The sequence below is a fragment of the Giraffa tippelskirchi genome, chromosome 1 (assembly GCF_054371585.1).
Source record: "Giraffa tippelskirchi isolate mGirTip1 chromosome 1, T2T-mGirTip1v1.2.pri, whole genome shotgun sequence".
Lineage (NCBI taxonomy): Eukaryota > Metazoa > Chordata > Mammalia > Artiodactyla > Giraffidae > Giraffa > Giraffa tippelskirchi.
In genome coordinates this window covers 189,993,462-190,010,208 of record NC_137275.1, presented here as the reverse complement: position 1 = coordinate 190,010,208, position 16,747 = coordinate 189,993,462, and the positions used below count along the sequence as shown (strand labels likewise).

General features: G+C 42.4%; 1 protein-coding gene and 1 long non-coding RNA gene across 4 annotated transcripts in view; one reads left to right on the top strand and one right to left on the bottom strand.

The window, feature by feature from the left end:
• Positions 1-13,389, top strand: part of EBF2 (EBF transcription factor 2) — a 223,231-nt gene extending 209,842 nt beyond the window's left edge. For all 3 annotated transcript variants that reach the window (XM_081516491.1, XM_081516501.1, XM_081516510.1), the window contains 2 exons: positions 3,426-3,593; positions 10,430-13,389. In XM_081516491.1, the coding sequence (XP_081372617.1) occupies positions 3,426-3,593; positions 10,430-10,461 (200 nt within the window). In that variant the 3' untranslated portion in view covers positions 10,462-13,389. The remainder of the gene's footprint in view (positions 1-3,425; positions 3,594-10,429) is intronic.
• LOC145515679 (uncharacterized) lies at positions 2,657-4,578 on the bottom strand. The gene is made up of 2 exons (XR_014060967.1): positions 4,432-4,578; positions 2,657-3,769 (listed from the first exon to the last, which is right to left on the bottom strand). It is a non-coding gene; the product is annotated as an uncharacterized LOC145515679 (long non-coding RNA).
• Positions 13,390-16,747: the final 3,358 nt, after the last annotated feature.

Sequence of the window (16,747 nt, the reverse complement as noted above, 5' to 3'; positions counted from 1 at the left end):
TGAGGATGCATATCTTTCCATGCCATTAAATATTCTTCTCTAATCTTAGTTTTAACATTTGCATAGCGTTCCATTTTATGGATTTAATATAGTTTATCCTATTGCTAGTCATTTCACTTATTTCCCAGTTTTTCATCATTATAAAAATGTCCTTGGATTTTTTTTTTTTTTGCACATTTATGATTACCTCCTTGGAATTAATTTCTGGAAATTAAATTACTGGGTTAAAACACATGGACGTTTTCAAATACTTTGATACATATTACCAAAGTTCCTCCAGAGAGGTTAGCACTCCCCTTAGAAAAGGAGAGTATCTGTTTCCCTGCCCTCTTAATTTTTTCTTAATCTTTATCAATTTGGCAAGTGGAAAATAACATCTCATTACTGTTTTAATTTGCATCTGGTTACTAATTGGTCTGACCATTTATAGGTCTATAAAGGCCTTTTGGTTATTTTCATTTTTCCTTCTGTGACATTCCTTTTCATGTCCTTTGCCTATTTTTCTATTGGGATGTTTTCTGATTAGTTTATAAAAACCTATTAGCTACTGAGGATCTGAATATATCTAAATAAATTATGAAAAATATTTTTCCTAATTTGTCATTTGCCTTTTCTGTATGTGTTATAGAAATTTTTTGTTACATGACAAATCTATCTTATGATGTTCTGTTTAGGCTTTGGGGTGGAAAGGATGAGTTAACTTATATAACTTCCTCATTTTTCTACTAGCTCCTTTATAATTTTGTTTTTAAAAATAACCCTTTAATCTATTTAGATTTACTTTTGTGTTTAATATGAGGAAGCACTCTAAATTTTGTCTCCAAATGGCTAGTGTATTGTTCCTATGTGTTTATTTCCCCACTAATTTGAAATTTCACCTTTATTAAGTTTTAATTCTCCTATATATCCAGGTCTATTTCTGGACTCAATTTTCTCCAAGGATTTGCTTGCCTATTTCTATGCTGTTATAACACTGATTTCATTGGTGTAGATCTACAATAAGTTTTAATGTCTGTTAAGATATTAAGACTTCTTCAAAAAATTTTAATGAAACTTCTGGCTCTTACAGCATTTTTTTAAATAAACATAGAAATTATGTTTGCTAACATATGCATATTAAAATTCCTTTTAGGATTTTTATTATAAAAGTATTAAATTTTAAATTTGTATATAATCTGACATTTGACAAAAATTTTGTTGACAATATTTTAAATGGGCACTTTACAGCTTTGTGTTTATTCAATTCTGCAGCAATTTTAAGTCACTTGGTGAAGTCTGAGATGACTCCTTTCCCGCTGAGAGGTGGCCATGCTAATAAGCATGCTTTAGGATCTGTTACTAGAAATGACTCATATGCCAAATATAAATGGAATTAAGTATATGTATGCATGTGTGTGTGTGTGCCTAATTCACATTATAAAAATCCTCCTCTCTCATGGTGTATGAGAGGAGATTCTGCTATTGCAGACCCAGAAACCAAGGCACCATTTTGGTACCCACATGGATCACATGGTATGGCAGAGACTGGATGGTGGTCAGAATCAGGGGTTTCCACATATCAGCTTTCCTTTGGCCTCTAATTCTGTGCGTTACAGAAAGAGGAGAGGTCCCAGCCACTCACCCTGTGCGCACACACACATTTCACTGACGCTAAAACCAAGGCTAGAGAGGAGACTGACTTGGACCAGTGAATAAAATCCATTCTCCAGGCTTAACCCTATATCCTCTCCCATGAGCATGCATGCTAAGTTGCTTCAGTCGTATCTGACTCTTTGCCACCCTGTGGACTGCGACCCCATTAGGCTCCTCTGTCCATGGGATTCTCTAGCCAAGAATACTGTAGTAAGTTACCATGCCCTCCTCCAGGGGATCTTCCTGACCCAGGGATCGAATCCCTGTCTCTTATGTCTCATGCATTGGCAGGCGGATTCTTTACCACTAGTGCTACAAATACCACCAATTTTTTTTCTTTTGAAGACTGGGATGTATTCCAATGCTTCCTTTTATATCACCCTTTAAATCAGGACCACTTCAGGATGAGCAGTTTTTAGATAAAACTTTTTTTTTTTTTAAGTCTTTGGTTTGTAGTTCAGTTGTAAAAGACATTGCATGGGAGGCATGCCATAATATTGCTTTATATACGCAACTGTGTGAACACAGCTGAATGTCTATGTTTATAGGGAGAGGGGAAAAACGAGGATGGAGTATTACAAAGGCCATCAGAACACTGGACCTCCAAAATTCACCTTATACTTGAAATATTAACTCATTTTCATGTCCTCAGTTTCAGATTTACTTGTGGACTATCTGGACCACTGATGATATGAAGTAGAAGTCAGCACTCTTAGTCTTTATTATGGCCTTTGCCATTATGTTCCAGTAATTCTAAGTCATATGATGGGACAGTTCAGAATTCTGGACATTATGTTAGAATGAGTCCCTGAAACTTGACCATATACTATAAAATGCTATCTCTAACAATGTTAAGTGTGTGAACTCAAGTTTACCTCTTTCTCAAGCAAATTGAACCTGGAAGAAAATTATCTTCTTGTATGATGTAAGTTGGTGGAGTATCTGACATTAAGAGGTGGGGTACTTTGTTGTGTAAGTTGCCTTTATTTTTCTTGGAAATCACGACAGTTAGCTTTTGGCTTCCTTGAAGTCATTTTAATGTTAACACTGGTGTGTTTTTTTCCTACACATTACATCAGATGAGGCTGGCTTGCAGCTTTATTTCCCAGGAGCTCTGAAAGTAGAGGGAGAAGGGAGGTAATCTCTTCAATGTTAATAAACTTTTACATTTAATGAGGAAGTGGCCCATAGAGATGGCGCGCTCCGAGAAGATGCCTACCCTACAGAGCAAATCTCTGGCGCCCTGAGAACTGCCAGGGAGGCACATGGCTCCCAGACAGGATTACATTTTAGGATTAAAAAAAAAAGGTTTCTGTTTTTCAGTAGACTTGATCATTTTTCAGAGGTTGGTCTTAGCCTTCTCGTGTTGAGCTTCTATTGGGTTGGCCAAAAAGTTAGTTTGGGTTTTTCTACAATATCTTTCAGAAAAATCTGAACAAACATTTTGGCCAACCCAGTACTTGTGGATTAAGACCTATCACAATATGACCTCCTGCTGACGCCTCCCTAACTCTCCAGGCAGAAAAGCACCCTGCCCGAAGGTATCTCCTTAGCATCACGTTGGCTCCTCCAATAGGATGATGACCCTGCTCGTTGTTTTGTTTGTCTATTCCTCCCAAGGAACAGGGCAGGGTCGTTGTCACATTCAACTTCTCAAATCCCTGGAATCTGGAACAATGCCTGAAACAAACACGTAATTTTGCAATCAGTATGTACTGGTTGTATGTACTGAAGAAAGAACGTAACTCCTAGATCTTTCTCTTTCTAAAGAAGGACTGTCCTTTGCTTTCCAGTCATGTCATCAAGTCCCACTGTTGGATCTTCCAGCACATCCTCCATCCTCCCGTTTTCCTCTTCAGTTTTTCCTGCTGTCAAACAGAAGAGTGCCTTTGCCCCTGTCATCAGGCCCCAAGGCTCCCCTTCGCCTGCCTGCTCCAGTGGCAATGGAAATGGATTCAGAGGTAAGCAAGCTGTAGCACCTTGGGAATCAGCATGGTCCATGTGCCACAGAGTCCAAAAAGTGAGAGCAAACAGCCCTGCATCCTTCTGTGTCTCTAGCCATTTCCCTACGAGGAGATGCTTTGGTGTTTTCATCGCAGGACCAGCATGGCTTGTAGAACTGGGCTAGTTCTCTATCCTAGGGCAAGATGGGGGAATAATAGAGGAGTCAGACAACTCCGCAAGGACACAGAACTAACTATGGTAGGGTGGTGGTCAGATGGTAAAGAATCCACCTGCAATGTGGGAGACCTGGGTTCAATCCCTGGGTTGCGAAGATCCCCTGGAGGAGGGCATGGTAACCCACTCCAGTATTCTTGCCTGGAAAATCCCCAGGGACAGAGAAGCTTAGTGGGCTACAGTCCACAGAGTTGCAAAGAGTCAGACACGACTGAGCAACTAAGAACAGAGCCATATGGACCCTCCAGGAGTGTCTGGACTCTCCAGATGTTGCCTTTTTTTTTTTTTAAGCTCTACTGTATCTTCATTGCTGTGCAAACTTTTCTCTAGTTGCAGTAAGTGAGGGCTGCTCTCTAGTTGTGGTTTGAGGGCTTTTCTTGTTGCTGAGCACAAGCTCTAGAGCATCAGGCTTCAGTAGTTGAGGCTCCCAGTTTCTGGAGCACAGGCTCAGTAGTTGTGGCGCATGGACTTAGTTCCTCCATGGTACGTGGGATCTTCCTGGATCAGGGATCAAACCTGTGTCTGCTGCATTGGCAGGCGAATTCTTCACCACTGAGCTGCCAGGGAAGCCCTCCAGACCTTGCTTTTCACAAGACCATGTCACTGTTTCCCTTAAGGTACCTGACCACCACAGCAGGTGCCACATGAATCGGCTTGCCACCCACACTGCATTCCTAGTCCCGTGGCACCAATGGACAAGATCCATCAGAAGCAACCAGCGAGTTCTGAGAATTCTGGTTTCATGCTGGTGAAATTGATAGCAGGTGCCTGATCAAGGGTGGGGTAGAGAAGAAAGGAAAAAAGATATACTGTGTCTAAGAACAAGCATTAATATCACCCATGAAACCTGTTCTTCAGTGATGTCCTAAAATATAATACAACATGATGTAGCATGCATATGATGAGCACATGAGAATCTAATCACCTCATTGTGAATGGGAGCAGCTGATGGCATGAGAGCAAATTGGAAACTGCTGAGCGCTGGAGGAGCCTGATGCCCCACATTATTTTTAGGCTGCTCCTTGCGACTTGACATGCAAACATTCACGACAGGCGGTGTTGGATAAAACCAAAGAGGGCAGAAGTTCGGGTAACCCCCCTCGTGGATCAAAGCCTCTGAGGTCAGCACAGCCTTGATGGACTGTGTTGACCTTGGAACAGCATCTGCCTGGTGGCTTTATGATTGCACAGGGGATCCTGAGCCTTGTCGGGGGGATACTTGTGAGGGTATCTTCGCTAGCTGGGGCTGAGCACGGCTCCGGGAGGTATGGCATGTTCCTGCCATGTTTCTACCATTAGAGTGATGGTGCCTCCTCGAAGTCAAGTGACTTGACAGACAAAGTGTGAAATAAGATTTGAAAACCCAGCCCTCAGAAGAGCCCCTGAAAATTCTTTTGCTTCTAATGAGACAAAGCAGCTGGGTCTACATGCCACCCAGTGTGGGAATAGTTGGAAACATCTGTATATTTGAAGGGGAAGAAAAAATATATATATATATATATTTTGCTTTTCATCCAGATGTCAGATTCAGTGAGAAGCAGGCTGAGCCTGTAGCTAAGCATCTCCACTGCCCCATCTCTCATCAAAGGCCAGTGGTTTCTAGCCTAGCATGAGGGGACATGCCCAGAACTTTCCCCATGATAGCCTTACCTCCAGACTAGAATAAGAGAACAGTTGCTGAATTTTTTAAAATTTATTTATTTTTAATTGAAGGATAATTGCTTTACAATATTATGTTGGTTTCTGCTATACATGAACATGAGTCAGCCATAGGTATACATATGTCCCCTCCCACCCATCCTCTAAGTTGTCACAGAGCTCCAGTTTGAGTTCCCTGAGTCATACCACAAATTCCCACTGGCTATCTATTTTATATATGGTAGTATATATATTTCCATACTTTGTATTGGAGTATAGGGGATGACTCAGTGGTAAAGAATCTGCCTGCCAATGCAAGAGATGTGGGTTCAATCCCTGGGTCGGGAAGATCCCCTGAAGTGGGGCATGGCAACCCACTCCAATATTCTTGCCTGGGAAATCACATGGACAGAGAAGCCTGGCGGACTGCAGTCCATGGGGTCGCAAAGAGTCAGATGGGACTTAGCAACTAAACAACATAGCTGATTAACAGTTTTAGGTGAACAGCGAAGGAACTCAGCCATACATATACATATATCCATTCTCCCCCCAAACTCCCCTCCCATACAGGCTGCCACATAACATTGAGCAGAGTTCCCTGTGCTGTACACTAGGTTCCTGTTGGTTATCCATTTTAAGTATAACAATTGCTGAATTTTCCCCACATTTTCCCCTTCCCTACCACCTCTTCAGCAATGATGTCTCCCCTTTCCAAGTCTTGTGGTTTTAGTTATGTCCCTTAAGTCTGGTGGGGGCCACACAGGTCTCTTCAGGGAAATGCAGAGTGAGAGGCCCAAGAAGGACTAAGGGTGAGCGCAAGTGTCAGAGGAGGAAAGGGAGGGTACGGCTTTTCCCTCCCTCCAGGCAACTCTTGCCAGTATTTTCAGCTTCACTTGGAGGAAGAAAAGTATAACTTGACTGCCACCTGCCACCCCTCTCTCATGCAGGGACTGAGTTAGGGAGCAGAGCTAACTGACTCAGATTTTTTGGGTCTTTGGTATCCAGGGTGACCCACCTACGGGTCCTACCTGGCTCTTGGCCCTCAGAGAGGCCAGGGCAAATTTTTCACTGGCTGTCATGGCCTGGAATCCCCACTGTGCTGATGGCTGCATGCCCAAGGCCTTCTGTGATCCACTGGTCAGAATGGAGTTGTGTGACCCTATGGACCATAGCCCACCAGGCTTCTCTGTCCATGGGGTTCTCCAGGCAAGAAAACTGGAGTGGGTTTTCCTTCCTCCTCCAGGTTGGAGTCTTACAACTCCCTCCAAATTCCCTTGGTGATTTGAACCTTAAGAAGGAGGAAGAGGATGGGGAGGGGCTGGAGAAGGAAAAGGTGGAAGAGAAGGAGAAAAGAACAAAAAGGATACTTAAATTAGGAATTGGAGACTAAAAAACTTAGAACTATGAAAATATAAACTTGCGTATGGAGAACTAAGAGAGAATTCTTCGGAGAACCTCAAAGACAACCCACAGTGGGAAGAACGTTGGAACAATGGAGCGTGACATTAACCAGAGTTCCCTGTGCTACACAGTAGGTCCTTGTATATGAACTTGACTTCATCAGATGTTGCTAGAATTGGAGCTCAGCCTTCCACATGCTGGGGCATCCATACTAGTCACTGTCATCCAAGAACCTTGGGTTCCTAGCCTGTTCAACAGGAGAACTGATTGGTCTCAAGGTGTTGAGAAGTTACATGTGTGAAGAACTAGGAAAAGCGAAGGACATGCCCGGCAGAGAGAGGCTGGGGCTGACAAAGGATGCCTTCAAGAAGCCTTCACTCCTGTTCTTCCTCCTTTGGACCAAGTGACCAGCAGTTCAAGGTCCAGCAACACCAGGTGTCCTGTTGGTGCAGAGACAGAGAGAGCCAAGCTGACCTTGAACATGCTGCCCACAGCCACTGAATGAAGGGATCCTGGGGTGGCGGCGGCTGAACGGCAGGATGCTCCATCTCTTTAGGGACAGACAGTGGGAGAGTGAAAAGGTGGTCTGAGGTGGAGCCTGAAAATCACAGGCTAGAGGGAGGTTCTTCTCTTCTCCTGCTGTAAGGTGAGGTGGTCTCAGTCGCCTGCAGGAAGATTGCACAGCCAACACTCTCCAAGACTCGTGGACCGTGCCTGGACCCCACGTGTAAGATGCTGGACCGAGCACTTTACACGAATTATCTTGTTCCAGCATCCTGTGAGCCAAAGGCAAAGGTCATACAGTTATCACCATGTCTAGTTAAGGAGCTCACCCAGGACCACACAGCCAGTGACTGAAGAACTTGAACTCAGACATTTTGATCCCAGAGCCTGAGTTCTGGCAGCCCTTTGTCTCTTCGGGGACAGAAATATTATAGTAGTTGCTCTCTTCAGCATTCATCCATACTAACTTTCTACCTGAACTGAAGAGTAACTGTTACATTCCCATAAAATGTCAAAGGTAAAAAGAAATTGGACAACGTGCAGTTACGCATTCTCCCAATTAACTTTTGCTTTCTGTCTGTTGGCGAGTTTCTTTTTTTTAAAAAACCTTTTATTTTGCATTGGGGTGTACCTGATTAACAATGTTGTGATAGTTTCAGGCGAACATCAAAGGGCCTCAGCCATACATATACAGGTGTCCGTTTCCCCCCAAACTCCCCTCGCATCCAGGCTGCCACATGACATTGAGCAGAGTTCCCTGTGCTATACAGTAGGCCCTTATTGGTTATCCATTTTAAATATAGCAGTGTGATGGACATGTACACACTGGCAATGGTTTCTGCAAGCAAGAAGTCAGGGTCACCACGGAGCAGAGTCTCGCCCACCCAAGTGCCCAACATGACACCAGGAAAAAGCAAAATCCGTGAAATATGTTGTTCTCCAGACATGCAGTAGATCTTGTTCTCAGAGAGGCTCTGCCCTTTTAATAAGCTCTTCAGATAACTCTCTTGAGGATGCAGGAAAAGGAAGGGGCTGATGAGGCTGAAGTGTAGTAGGCAAGTTAAAGTTGAAAATGTGAGCCCCAGACCTACTGCCGGGGAGCTCAACGTGCCCTATTCATTTCCCCCACCTTCCACCTCATTTATCAGGCATTCACAGTTGATGAGTATAGATTGTCAAGATAATATTATGCACTATGTGCCAGATTCATTTTCCAGCTCCCTCCAGGAGAAAAAAGAATAGAATAATAAAAAAAACAAAACCTTCCTACACTCTGGGATAATTACCAGAGCTCCTATATCTCCAAATCATCGGGGAGTGTCCGGAATTGAACTGCCTTTATTGAAAAGTTACATCGATTCAATATATAGTAATACAGGCAAAAATAATTAAGGCTTTGCTAGCTGTGTAAGACCTTAATCCGGATCTCACAAACATTCAATAAAGGCTGTATGGGCAGGGAAATAGACGGCTGACAATCTTGCCTGAGAAGATGAGCTGGCATAGAGAGAAGGGGTAGAGAGAGAGGGAGGAGGAGCGAAGAGGGGAGGGGTAGGAAAGAAGAAGGAAGGAAGGAAGGAAGGGGATGGAGAGAGATGTTGGAAGAAGCAGGAAGAATTTTGGCCATTTGCTTATAAGCCTAGTGAACACCATTCGGCCCAACGCTTCTATGATGTTTGATAAGCCCTCTAGATGAGGCTTTGACAATAAAACTCAAAGGATCAAATTCTAAATACAGTGTGACATTTGGACACAAGGAAACTACTCTGCCAGGTTCCAAGAATGTGTAAGTTTGGTGGGTTTATCCCCTGAAAGCCAAAGCCAGAGGGGTGCATTTTGGTGTGTGATTTTTCTACATTGTGCTGACGCTGCTTTATTTCTCATATCAAGGAGACACCTTGAACCTGATACCACCCAGACAGGCATTTTCCACTTGACCAGATGGATACTGCACTAGGGACTAGGATGGATGGACGGACTAGGGCACTGGACACTGCACTTGGATTGGGGGTTAAGAGTAGAGATTGGGGTGACTCCTAAATTAGGGCTAAATTAAGCCTTCTGTTCCAGTGAATCAGCATCCCTTAGTGAATGGGCATCACAGATAGTGAAAGTGCAAGTCGCTCAGTCGTGTCCGACTCTTTGCAACCCCATGGGACTATACAGTCCATGGAATTCTCCAGGCCAGAATACTGCAGTGGGTAGCCTTTCCCTTCTCCAGCGCATCTTTCCAACCCAGGAATAGAACCGGGGTCCCCTGCATTGCAGGCAGATTCTTTACCAACTGAGCTATGAGGGAAGCCCAGATAGTGGTGCACCTCAAAGGAAGATGAACCAGTTAGAAAACTCATCAAATTTCAGCTAGAATGGATAGAAACCCAGGATGGGTAGAAAGTCTGATTTGTTATAAATGATGCCTTGTAAGTAACTCAATAGGCTTGGTACCTGGAATTTATTTTCCTCTTCCAGCTAAGTGATTTGAAACTCTATAATCTAGAAATTATTTTAGTCTAATAATGAAAACTATCTTACACATATATCCATATTGCAATTCAGTACATCTTTATATGTCACTTATACAACTCATTAATATAAAACGCAACATGATTCTTGGCCTCTGAAGCAAAATTTCAGCAAGCTTTGTGTTACGTTCAGTGATTCAGTAAGGCAGCAAGCTTTGTGTTACGGTAAGTGATTAAGGCTTCAGTGCCTCTTGCTGGCTGTCTGCTAGACCAGTGCAGTGCTCAGGCACTTCAGTCGTGTCCCTGACTCTTTGTGACCTCTTGGACCACAGCCCACCAGGCAAGAATACTGGAGTGAATTGCCATTTCCTCCTCCAGGGTCTCTTCTTGACCCAGGGATCGAACTGAGTCTCTTGCATCTGCATTGGCAGGCAGGTTCTTTACCACTGCACCACCTGGGACCTGAAGACAGTGGGTTCCCATATCAGCTGAAGGTACCATCACCCTGGATTGTTCCAGACTGTCCATCCCATCCGCTACCCCTCTCTCTGGGTTCTAGACTTTAATGTAAAGAGTCTCTAAGTCTCACGCTTGTGTCCACTCTTTCCTTGCAGCCATGACTGGACTTGTCGTGCCCCCAATGTAAAGAAGAGGAAGAACTGCTTTCTTATAGCACAAAACTACTTACTCTGATGGACCAATAACAAAGTACTAGGAGCTCTCTGGGGAGAGTTGTGCCCCCAAGTGAACATGATGGACTGATCTGGCTTTGCAAGGAGCCACCTCTTAACCTGGTCTCCTGTTTCTCATGTAGCTCTGATGGTAGCTACACAAACTGACCCTCTTGGGAACAAGGACAAAAGATGTCATTGACGTAGTCAGTGCTAAGAGCAGAAATGCAATTCTTTGTTACGAACATTATGAGAACCACCTTCCTATGTTTGTAAAATATTTAAGAAAAAAAATTGGCAAACGATTCATGCTTAATATTTTGGATACTATTTGTTTTTCTTTGTAGGAAAAAAAAAGTTGAAAGTTTCTATTTTCTATGAAGCCTTTCAGATACCAATTTAGTTTATGCAGAAAAAAAAATTGAACAAAACAGGGTACCAGCATGAAAGACTTTGTTAAAACGAAACCTGAATTGAATGATGAAATGTGGTTGTATGTGTGTTTGCTTATAGTTTAATCTCCTTAAAAAACAAACAAAAAAACAAAAAAAGGGAAAAATTTTAAAATGTTTTACAATTATTTAAATAAATAAATGTGTAACTTATTGTAAGTAGAGGTAGAAATTCAAACCTTTTTGGAAGAGAGAGGAATTTCTCTTCCTGATGTAAAATGGAAGTGATGGAAACAGGTAGTAACAAGTTTAAAAGGTGTGTGATTATTACTGCAGTTACTTACTAGACTCTTATCCCCTGTCCCACACCCCCCTCTTTTTCCATCATTTTATTGACCCACACAGGCAAGAATATGTACCTTATGTAGAACAACCCGGTGCAGAGACAAAGATGCAAGTCCTTGCACGTACACAAATACTCAAACCCATCCATCCATTCCCAGCTCCGTCTGCTTTCTAATAGCCTACATGTCCCTTTTGGTATTCACTCTTTGTGAATATATAATTTTTAAGAATTCACATTAGCTCCCGACATTCTCCCCTGAGAAGTGCAGAGAACTTCCCTGTCTCAGTGCACCCCTGGCTTTGCAACTCCCAGGAAAAGGCGGGGCTCACCTTAATGACAGCCAAAGTCACATGACTTCCCCAACCAACTGGCCTCTGTGGAATCTTCCTGTTCAGAGCCCCACGTTCCCTCCTCTTTAGTGATCTGCTTCAGCATAGAGATGTAAGCCCCATAGAACTTCAGAAGCAGGTTTGAAGAAGGTGACTCTGTCTCTCAGACTCCTCCTTATCAATATTAGGATGTCCACATCTTTCCTTATCACTGCAGATTTCTCCTTTCATGGCATTAAACTCACCTGAAAAAAAAAAACAAACAAACTATGAATCCTGCTTGACACAATTTCCAGGCAAGAATGTGATAGGATGCTGAAGAGGCAGGTTATAAGCCCTAACTCTCTCCTCTGATATTTGAAGAAATGGAAACCTAGATTTTTAGCAAAGTCAGAGGGTAGGGGCACCCGTGTTCCAAATAGCACATTTCCCTAGGCCTGTGACGGGCTCTCGTAAGTTCTGGGACTAGCTCTTAGCGGGAGAAATCTTGAAGGAGCTGCTAACATGGGGCTAAGTCTTGAAAGTCTGTGTGGTCTTGGAGATATATCCAGACTTATCTCAATGGCCAATAAGGATGCCATTTGTTTCCAGGCCAGGGTTCTCCTTGTTGACTAAGTGACACCACAGTACAGCCTATACACAGACTTCAGTTTGGGGGATCAGGTTAGGATTCCAATTAGAAATTGATGCAGCTTTCCTGGAAAAACATCTTCAGTGCAGCTGAGCCAAGTTTAGATGACATCATAATTCTCCCTCCCTTCCATTTGCCCACATCTATTCAACCCTCAATGGTCTTATCTGCCTTTATTCCAGAACTTACCCAATATGACCCAAATATTATTTCTACGCACATGATAATCCAAAAGTTTGGAAACGTGGCATGCTTGTAATCCTGCTGACTGTCCTTCACAGTCAGGGCCTAAAGCACCAAAAAAACAAAACAACAAAACAGGGAAACACACAGGAGAACGTTCCCCAGTGAAAAATCTGATGGAAGAGGAAGAGTGTGGATGACAAACACCACCATCCAAAAGTGAAGGCAGAACGAAATTAAGCATGTTTAGACCTGGATTCCAGCCAATCCAACATAAGGAAATGTTTTTTTAAGTAGCATTGCTTTTAGAATCTGTGAATTTTGCTCTTGCATGAAGATGAGTGCAGTACTGTCTTCAAAATGATTGTAGAGTTTCTCGGTAGCTTTACACCGAAAAATGTGTGTAACTAAATACCAGACATCTTTGACCATTCAGCTAGAACCTCAGCAGCGACAGATCTATTTAAGTGTACAAATGTGTGTAAGGATAATGTTTAGTGTACTAATAAATTAAAAAAAAAGCTACTCTGTCCTCTTTAGTCATTGCTGTTAAATCATTCTGGTTCCAGGTTATTTCTGTGCCACTTGAAATAAGTATTTCTATAGGTAACTACAAATTCTATCCTATCTTTGTAAAAGGAGCTGTGTTAAGATTTTTCATTTAAAGGGACACTTTACTGCATTATTTATCTCTTTTTTTTTTGTTACAGCATTGTATTCTCCCCCAGTTTTTCTTTGCACATTCCAATATGCATGGTTTAAAAACCATCCCCTTCTCTAACTTTTGTACAGCAAGGTCTCATTTTCAAACTGTATAGTTTCATTTTATCATTTCTGCTTTGTCAGTTATATACAGTATAAAGTTGCTATGCACAGAGCTTTTTGTAAAGACAGCTTTTTTGTTTACTGTTTTTAATGGTCTTACTTATGAAAGAATATCTTGTTTGTAAAATGAATATGTCTACTTCAGTTTTAAACTTTAAATTATCCTAACAAAAAATAAAATTTTTGTACTGTAAAAATAATTTGGAACTTGTCTCTCTCTTTTTTTCAAGTGGGAAAAAATCGAGTTTGGGATTTATTCTTTCTTTGGGGGGGGGCAGAATTTATACCTAAATTTGGGGATTTTCTCATGGCTGCTAGTTCCTGAACTCTTGTTGGGGAATTTTACTACAGCTTTTGCTTACTTGGTAGATGTTCTGTGGTGCTGAATTGGAGGAGAGAATACATATGACTTTAAGTATTTTTCTGTATATCTTTATGTATCCATCCAGTCAAATCCCTTCATAAAAACCCAAATGATCCTACTTCCAATGTTGAACTTTGGCTATACAGAATTCTTAGGGTAGGTAGAGTAGTCTATTTAGATTTGAAACTGCTAAACTGAACAAATGTTATAGCTGATCCATCAGGTACAGGGTGAAGAACTGGAGGCTGGACAGAGACGTGATGTTTAGTTTTAGATCACGGGAAGAGAGCAAGTCTCATGCCTCTAGGAGGAAATAATTCATGGAAAATAGCTTGTCTAAGAAGACAGAAGCACTGATAGAGCCCAGAGAAGACAGTGATCACAGAGAGGTGGAGTGGTCAGAGAAGTTCCCATGGGGGAGCTGGAGCTGGATGGTCCTTCAAAGGATGGTGGAAATGTTGCAGTAGGGGTTGTCAGTGGGCACTGCAGAGGGGAAGGCTGTCATGGACAAAGATGAGTAAAGGGAAATTGACATAACACATTTAGGAGAATGGGATTCTGAATGTGGTTTTTCCACCAAACTATTCACAAGCCTACTCATAATAGGATGGTCTGATTTCTTTCTACAAGGATTAGAAATCTGCAAACCATAGAAACTGTTCCTTGCATAAGTGAATGAGATGCTATTTTTTTTTTTTAAAGATTCTTTTCAAATGCAGACTATTTATTAAGGTCTTTAATGAATTTGTTACAATAGTGCTTATGTTTTATGTTTTGGCTTTTGGCCATGAGGCATGTGGAATCTTAGCTCCCTGACGAGGGATCTAACCCACAACCACCGCAATGGAGGGCAAAGTCTTAACCACTGGACTGCCAGGGAAGTCCCGGATGAGATGCTGTTTCTAAGCACTATTCAAAGAAATCTACTGTAGTTTTGCTTTTCTCCTCAAAGACTAGCTCTCTGCCTAGACTGTGCTTGTGTGTGTGTGTATGCTCAGTTGTTCAGTTGTGTCCAACTCTTTGCGATCCCATGGACTGTAGCCCACCAGGCTCCTTTGTCCATATGATTTCCCAGGCAAGAATACTAAAGCAGGTTGCCATTTCCTTCTCCATGGGATCTTCCCTACCCAGGGATCAAACATGCATCTCTTATGTCTCCCAGATTCTTCACCACTGTGCCTCTTTGCCTGGTGCCTTCTCAGCCTTCAGGTCATAGTTTAAGTAGCATCTCCTCAGGGAGGACTTTGCTAATCTCTGACCATGGATATTTCCCACCTAGTCTCTTTAGCTGGACTCTGTGTCCTTGTTGTAATTTGTGGTCATTTGTGGGCCACTTTAGACTGAAGGCTCAAAAGAATAGAGCCCATATCTGTCTCAATCCTGGATGTGGAACATCCAGCTATGTCTGAGATGCCCAACAAATACCCAGCACTTGAGATGCCCAATGAATACTTGTTAAATCAGCAAATGAGAGACAGAATTCTGGTCCCTAGAGGCAGCCTTGCTTTAGTGTGTGGGACAGGTAGCTGATGTGTTACAAATGATAGGAAACAGCCTCTCTTTGAGAATCCACTCCTTAGGGACTGTCAGTTAACTAATCCAAAAAAGTGATGAAATGTGTATATAATATAAAGTGACTGGCTGTTTAATAAACATAGGAAACTCAAAATGAGAGGGAAGTGAGGAATAAGAGATCTCTTGCTTGTATCCTGTTGAGTAAGTCACTTTGCCCCTTGGCCCTGGAACATTGTAGATTCTGTTGATGCTCAGATGTCATTCCAGAACTAGAATCAGGGCCTTTCAGAGGAATTCCTATTCCAGATAGTCCACTTGACTTGTTGACTGCACACATGAATCTCAAAGAGCTTATAGGTTCAGTATGGCTGAGGGCACTGAATGTGAGACAGGAATAAGATTTGAAACTTAAAGAACCAGGTGTGGATCAGGTTCTAAAAGAACTTCTTCATCATATCAGAGTTTAGTCTTCATCCATAGGACTACAACGTACGTAATGGAAAACTATTAAAAGAACTTGAGTCGAGGAGTTGACATGATCCACTAGATGCTATAGAAAATCATCATAACTGCAGTGCAGATGATGGATTGGAGCAAGTAGATGGTTGGAGGCAAGGAGACTAATTAGGCAAGGGATAAAAGACAGCTGACAAGGACCGGTGTGCTGGACCATCACTGTGACTGGTATCCTTTTGATTGGTCAGCGTCTGTGCCATGACTGAGTGAGTGAAAATCGCTCAGTTGAGTCGACTCTTTGTGACCCCATGGACTATACAGTCCATGGAGTACTCCAGGCCAGAATACTAGGGTGGGTAGCCGTTCCCTTCTCCAGGGGATCTTCCCAACCCAGGGATCAAACACAGGTCTCCCACATTGCAGGCAGATTCTTTACCAGCTGAGCCACCAGGGAAGCCCCTGTAGCTTCTGTCTGTGCCATGCCAATTGATAAATGTTTTAAAATTACTCCTGCAACCTAGGAGAATATGGCAATAATCCAGATGAGAGAGAGTCATACTTGAACTAACGCTTGGCAGTAGAGATGGAAAGTAGAGGAGAGATTTGAAAGAAAGCTTTGCAGTTTGATATGACTTAATGATTGATTAGATGTGAGAATGAGGGGACTAGGGTGATTAGGATAAGTCCCAATTTGCTAGTTAGACTACTGAATTTTGTGATAACATTAGCTGAAGTAGGCAAAAAGAAACATATTGCACAGAATGGAAAGATACGATGATTTTAAGTTTGGGCACATCTGTTACAGTTTCACCTTCTCTTTCTTGGTTAGCTGAAGATTGCTTTCTACAGTTTATTCAGGAAGCACTTGGAAGAATTATACTAATTGGTTTATGCATATCCAAAAAAGAAATGGTTGTTCTGTTTTTATTTGACTGGTTGGTTGTGCTCAGTCACTCAGTAGTGTCTGACTCTTTGTGACCCCGTGGACTGCAGTCCACCAGGCTTCCCTGTCCATGGGGATTCTCCAGGCAAGAATACTGGAGTGGGTTGCTGTGCCCTCCTCCAGGGGATCTTCCCAACCCAGGGATTGAACCCAGGTCTCCCACACTGCAGGTGGATTTTTTACCATCTGACTGGCTGTTTAGTTAGGTTTAAAAATTTCCTGAGTTAAATTCTCTTTCTTTGAGGACTTCATAGGAGTTTATAAAAAGTACCTTCTG